Source organism: Sinocyclocheilus anshuiensis, unplaced genomic scaffold, assembly GCF_001515605.1.
Source record: "Sinocyclocheilus anshuiensis isolate Anshui unplaced genomic scaffold, SAMN03320099.WGS_v1.1 scaffold2270, whole genome shotgun sequence".
Classification (NCBI taxonomy): domain Eukaryota; kingdom Metazoa; phylum Chordata; class Actinopteri; order Cypriniformes; family Cyprinidae; genus Sinocyclocheilus; species Sinocyclocheilus anshuiensis.
Window position 1 is genome coordinate 110,349 of NW_015557055.1, and position 6,988 is coordinate 117,336.

Here is a 6,988-nt window from a genome sequence, read left to right on the forward strand (position 1 = left end):
TTATTTTCTGTTATTTTTGTTTTGTGGTGAAAAGTAACCTGTACATGATTTCATGAGATTTATATGCATCTGGAAAGCATATTATTAATTTATCAGATACTTTTTACGTAAAACAACTAACAAAAGAGGACATTTGTCAGGAAATTGTCCTTAAAATAATGTATCAATCCTGAAAAGTCTTTAATCGTTCTAAAATAATTTTCATTCTCTTATGTAAAACATAATATTATTATAAAATTATTGTATTAATTAATGTAATTAATAATGTATCTATTATTATAAAAATGTATTATTATTATTATAACCAAATAATAATACATAATATTTCTTATTTTATTTTGGGATGAAATTTTGACATTTTCATGAGATTCACATTTATTTGTATATTACTCCAGAAGTTGTCTCATTCTTCAGCTGTGCTGAGGTCATGCTGTCTCTCTCTTTCTCAGGACTGTCATTGTCTGCTGGACATTGCACCTCATGCTATCGAGCGCCTGCACGTCATCAACATTTACCCCATCGTCATATTCATACGATACAGAAACGCTAAGCAGATTAAGTGAGTGACGTCTGCCTTTGGATGTTTGCATAAACATGTGCTCATTTAGGCTCATTTACCGTATGTCTCATATAGTTTTTTTCCTCTGATTATTTTCTTTCGCTTTCTCTCATCATTGCATCTTTAGATTGCATGCAACGCAATGTCTGAGTTTTTGTAGAATGATTCTTTATTATGAATCAGTCTAATGACTCGCTCCGCTAGAGCCACTCTGAGTCAATGAATCAATGAATTTGATTACTGCAACTGAGGCCAGAAATGAACATTTAGCTGTGCAGTTAATTAGCAGTAGCTGTGTCTGTACTGAGTCTGTGTTTAATTCACTCAGGGAGCAGAAAGACCCTGTGTATCTGCGAGACAAAGTGTCACAAAAACATTCCAAAGAGCAGTTTGAGTCTGCGCAGAGGATCGAACAAGACTACAGCAAATACTTAACAGGTCTGAGACGCACACACGCATGCGTTTACACGATTACGCACACAACGGCATGCTGGTGAGTGATTTGTGATGCCGTTCTGTTGCAGGCGTCGTCCAGGCCGGCAGTCTGTCCAACATATGCACTCAGATCATGGCCATCGTGGACCAGGAGCAGAACAAAGTGCTTTGGATTCCTGATGGAAGCATGTGAAGAACCACACACATCCTTCACAACACACTGCTGAAAATGATTTTCTTACTTAGTATTTTTTGTCATTTTTCATTACAAATATCTAAAGATTCTTAAATTACGTTTAAGGAAACCGGTATTAAGTCTTGTTTTCTGAAGAATTCAAAATTCTTTCAGTGGGATAAGAAAAATAATCAATTTGTAAAAATTAAAAAAAAAAACAATAGTTCATTAAAAAATGAAAATGTGCTGAAGATGTGCTCACCCTCCGGTCATCCCAGATTAGGATGAGTTTGTTTCTTCATCAGATTTGGAGAAATGTAGCATTGCATCAGTGTCTCAGCAATGGATGCTCTGCAGTGAATGGGTGCCGTCAGAATGAGAGTCCAAACAGCTGATAAAAACATCACAATAATCCACAAGTAATCCACAGCACTCCAGTCCATCAGTTAACATCTGGAGAAGACAAAAGCTGAAACAAATCCAGCATTAAGACGTTTTTAACTAAATCACGAGTCCATAATCCATAATAACGCTTCCTCCAGTGAAAAAGTGGTCTGGTCTGAATCAGGAGAGAAATCTGCACAGATCAAGCAGCGTTTACAAGCCAAAACAAGATGTTATCTGATGGACTGGAGTGCTGTGGATTATTGTGATGTTTTTATCAGCTGTTTGGACTCTCATTCTGACGGCACCCATTCACTGCAGAGCATCCATTGCTGAGAAAGTGATGCAATCACCGCAACTATTCCTTTAAGAAGGTTAAGATATTCATACAAGACAAAAATACTGAGTAAGAAAACAATTGTTTTGCAGTGTAATAACACATCGCTACCAATCTCACACTGTTGCAACACTCCACTGCTGTTAAACTCACTACGACACCACTAGGGCTGGACGCTATATCAGATATTCATGAAATATTAAGTGCTTAATGAGCAGCTATGAATTTCCTAATTGTTTAATATGCTTTTATTTGGTTAAGCTTCATGATTGATTCAATGAAACTCTGATTCAATGATTGTTTGCATCATCACTCAGAAATGTCTCTTTGTTGCTTATAAATATAATTTAATGTAAATATTGCTGTTTTTCTTTGGTGATATCGCCCAGCCCTGGACACACACTCCTCGCGTGCACAAACTCTCAGGCAATGATCACAACTGTTAGACAGTCGCATGTGACGTGCACGAGCAGCAATATCCTCCTGTGTTTTCTCTGTGGTAACACTAATTTATGAGGGCTTTCATGTAGTTCTTCATGTTTACAGAGGTGATGTTTAAGAACCAGCTTACTTGAATGTTTAACTTCATGTGTCTGTCCCCGCGTGGGTCTGATCCGATCGGTGCATGCTAGTTCGACACAGATGCTCAATTTACGGTTTTCTGAGGTTAAAAATACTGACTGTTAAGTTTGTTTTCGTGTTTAAGGGTTCCTTCACCCCGAAATGAAACTTCTGTCATCATTTATTCAAGCCTGTATTCTGTGGAGCACAAAAGCAGATGTTTAGCAGGACGTTTGAGCTGCTCTATTCCACACAATGAAAGCCGACAGGTTGCCATGCTTCAAAAAGCACTATAAGATAATGTCATTTTGAGGGTTTTTTCTCACTCAGAGTTGTCATGAATCAGAATAAAGTGCATTTTTGATTCGCTGTCATTGCATAGAAAAGAGCAGAGTGAATTTTCTGCAATCTTCGGGTTTGAAGCGACATGCAAACATTTTTCATTTTTGAGTGAACTATTCCTTTAAGCTTTAATGTAGCAGTTTCCTTATCTCATTGTCTTTTAAGTGTACTTGTTATTATTTAAATGAACGATGCAATAATCTGCTGCATGATAATTTTCCTATATGCTCTGTCCATTTAATTTTTAACTCTAATTTAAATGTCTTTTGTAGTCGAGTCTTAGGCAGAGCTGAATGCTTATTCGTTCTTATTACTACATCTTAAAAGCTCTTCTTGTTTTCAGAAACAAACGTGCCAAATGCTTCCTTCTGCTTTGCCTGTATTTTGCACTCATTTGGATGGAAAGGTAGACAGATCTACTTTATTAATCCCAGACGGGAGATTGAGTAATCCTCGTTCAGGAATAGTTAGTTAATCCTCTCTCTAGTGAAAGCTTTGGTACTACACTAGTCTTTCGGCTTACTTTACAGAAGGATGTTCACTGTGACATCACTTCCTGTTCTGACCTACTGTATGTTGACCAATGAAAGGAGTCGCTTGGTTTAGCTTCATCAACAAAGATTGAAACTCTCTCACGTCACGTAATGTTCTTCCACTCCTGCCAATAATGACGCTGATGTTGAATTGGTGCAGATGCTCCGTTTGTAGCTGGAAAAAAACACACAATTCCAATTAAAATTCTGTTTTCCATTATGTTTTATAGTAATATAACACCCTGGTACTGTCACATTAAACACAAAAATATGATTTTGTAATTGTTACATTAATAAAGTCTAAATTAAACATGACTTAGCGTTGTACTGTCTAAACATTTATACTTTCAGCAGAATAATTGTATTTTTTTCATCTGCATGTATTGAGTCTGTTTGCAGTTTATGGTGAATTAATGGAAACATTGGAGCAATAAGGAAAGTAAAAGTCAAAAATTCTATACATTTCTATAAACATCATTTAATGTGTTGTGTGGTGTGTCCTAGAGCTCATGTGGAAAATATGATGATGCAGTTCCTGTGAGGAGTCACCAGATGGCGTCATTTCCTCCTTCAGCCTCATCCCCATAACCAGGATTATGTAAACATCAGGTGAAATATTATTACTTGAGCTGTTATTCAGCGGAAAATATCATATGGCAAACGGAAGAATATTTGTTATCATAAAAAAGGAAAAACAAGTTCATGTTGATCCCAAATGTGGCTTAGAGCAACTTTTATTTCTCTTGCAAAAATGTCAGTTATGCACATTTAGGTTAAAAATAAACTTATTTGAAGCTTACATAGAAAAAAAAAAGAGTTTTCCACTTAGTAAGCTTTTGTAAGTTTGCATCCTTGTGCAGATGTATTTATTTATTTAATTTGTAAATTTCCCTAGAAGTCTGGAGTGCCTGGATTCAGATGGAAAGGTCTTTCAGTGACCGGCACATCAAATCTGGAATATAATGCATTTAGGCTACATGTTAAGAAAAATACATTGCATGTACATCTGGTAGTGCACAATAATTGAGCAATTCGTGTTCACGATGAGGTTTAAAAACATGGCCATAAATGTAATGAGCCTTTCAGACATTTACTATGGTAACCACAGTGTCCTCGAAAATACCAGGGTGTGAATGATGGTTTTACTGTGTTATCATACACATCAACAAAAGTCTAGTAACTGATTTATTTTTACATCTCAGAATGTGAACTCATCAAGGACTAGTGAGTGAATTTTGAAGTTGATTTTGAATAGTCAGCACTGTGAATTAATAAAAAACATTATTTGTAGAAATAGCAGCAGTAATTTATATATACATACACATATATATATATATATATATATATATACACACACACACACAGACATTAAAAAATTATATAAAGACATTTTTCAACAGCAACAGTTTAAACTAAAAACTCAAAAGTAACATTAAATAAGTTCGATTTTTATTTTATAACTGGTTAAAAGCACCGAACTGTTGCCATGCAATTTGAAAACGTGCTTCAAAACGTTTTAAATATTTGATCCTATTTTAAGCCCACCTAACATAATTCACAACCTAAAAAAATTATGACATTTTTTCTCAGAGCTGTGGTTACCACGACAGATTTGTGTACGATAAACGCGATTGATGGATGTTTTGGCTATCGGCGGGGGTTGGAGGCGTTCTGACGGGCATCAGACTGACTGACTCCGCCCTCCGGCACCTGTGAATCTGCCCTGGACGCGCCGCGGAGAACGGAGCTGAACGCAACACGTTAGTGAACGACAGAGAGCGCACGGAAGATCTGCGCCGGGAGAAACGGCGCTCGCGGACGGTCAGGCGGGCATGTTTTGCATCGTGACACATACCCAGAGTACGAGTTCGTTTAAAGACGCGACGACGCGTTTCCAGTAGGTGCTTGCGTGCGTTCTGAGTACCGCGCGTCACCGGTTGCGCGGAGAACCGAGCAGCGGCCGAGAGCGCAGAGCGCAGCGGGAGGAGAGTGCACACACGCGGGGCTCTACGCCCTGCTAAACATGGCTGATTGTCGGGTGCGGGGCGCTGCCGGGATCTCCAGAAAGACGCTCGATGCTCCCCATTGAAGAAGATGATGATGGTGATGAGAAGCTGCTCTCCACAATAATGACCTATCAACTAGCGGCTCCGTCCTCGGTTCGGAACATGGATGTGATCATCCCCTTCACCAGTGATGTACCCTGTGACCCCAGAGGCCAGAGGATGTGGTGGGCTTTCCTCGCCTCCTCCATGGTCACTTTCTTCGGGGGTCTCTTCATCATCCTGCTGTGGAGGACCCTTAAGTACCTGTGGACGGTGTGCTGCCACTGCAAGGGTAAAAAGAAGGTAAAACGCCCCAGTGACACCTGTTTTTAGGTCAGAAGTTTCGCAGATGTTCTCGTGATCTTAAAAACCTGTGATCTGAAGACAAATGCGTTTGTAGACGCATGCAGATATGAATTACTTCACAAAATGCAATGATGAGCGCTCATGTTACTCCTTCAGCTTTGAAACCAGCTCATGAAGTTGGTAGATGAATGTCGGGAGTGACAAAGCAGCTGAAATATGAGTTTTCATTTGTGACACTACATCCTATTGATGTTTTCATCATGCAAGCGTGGAAAAGTGAAGAATGAGTGCATGTGTCCATACTTTTGGCTGGTAGGCCTAATATATGACACATTTTCACTGATCTGCTTTTTTTTTTTCTTTCTAGTAGTTCAGCTGATCGAGGTCATGTTTGATTCCAGTACATAGGCTACTGTTAGAATAAAAATGCTGGGAATCGCTCTGGATTGAAGTGTGCCAAGTGTCAATGTACATGTAGTTTTGCTCAGCTCTAAAATGTTTATTCTTATGGATCAGAAATGATTCATTAATGTGCAATGTCCCTGTTAACTAAAATAAAATTTGTGAGTGCTTGAGACGAGTATCGCTCAGTTCTCTACTGAAGTCATGGAAATAGTTCAGAAAGTGTGGGAAAATACAAGAGGAACTTTGAATCTTTTCTTGCCTGATAATTGAAGCCTGAAATGAGTGTTTTACTAATAAAATATGAAACATGTCGCTTTAGATGAAGCATCTACCAAACGTACGGAATGAAAAAGTCTTCAAATTATTAGAAAAGACAATGTAGTTGTTTGTTGTTCTAAATAGTCGCTAGACCATTGCCAAGGAGTTCAAGATGGTTGCTAGGCAGTTGCTAAGGTGTTCTAGGTGGTTGCTAGGCGGTTGAAGAGTTCTAAGTGGTTGCTAGGCAGTCACTAAAGTGTTCTAAATGGTTGCTAAGTTGTTCTAAGTGGTTGCTAGGCAGTTGCTAATGTGTTCTAAGTGATTGCTTAAGTATTCTAAATGGTTACTAGTCAGTTGCTAAGGTGTTCTTGGTGGTTGCTAGGCAGTTGCTAAAGTGTTCTAAATGGTTGCTAAGGTGTTCTAGGTGGTTGCTAGGCAATTGCTAAGGTGAGGTTGTTATGGTAATGCTGGATAGGGTTTGCTCTTGTAGAAGATTTTAAACAGCTGTAAATAAGAGATCAAATCAACACGAAACGCTGTTCAGAACCATTTTACGGCCCTAATGTGAAGTGAAAATGGTAATATGCCAAAAAAATTGACTGGTAATTGACTGGATACATGACAGGCGGTAAAAAAAAAAAATAAAAA

General features: G+C 38.4%; 1 protein-coding gene and 1 pseudogene across 8 annotated transcripts in view; both read left to right on the forward strand.

Annotated features, from left to right (window-relative positions):
* Positions 1-1,278, forward strand: part of LOC107676410 (disks large homolog 5-like) — a 39,668-nt pseudogene extending 38,390 nt beyond the window's left edge.
* Positions 1,279-5,039: 3,761 nt separating this feature from the next.
* LOC107676421 (calcium-activated potassium channel subunit alpha-1-like) overlaps positions 5,040-6,988 on the forward strand; it is an 80,269-nt gene continuing 78,320 nt past the window's right edge. For all 8 annotated transcript variants that reach the window (XM_016470959.1, XM_016470961.1, XM_016470962.1 and 5 more), the window contains exon 1: positions 5,040-5,674. In XM_016470959.1, coding sequence (XP_016326445.1) covers positions 5,402-5,674 — 273 coding nt within the window. In that variant the 5' untranslated portion in view covers positions 5,040-5,401. The remainder of the gene's footprint in view (positions 5,675-6,988) is intronic.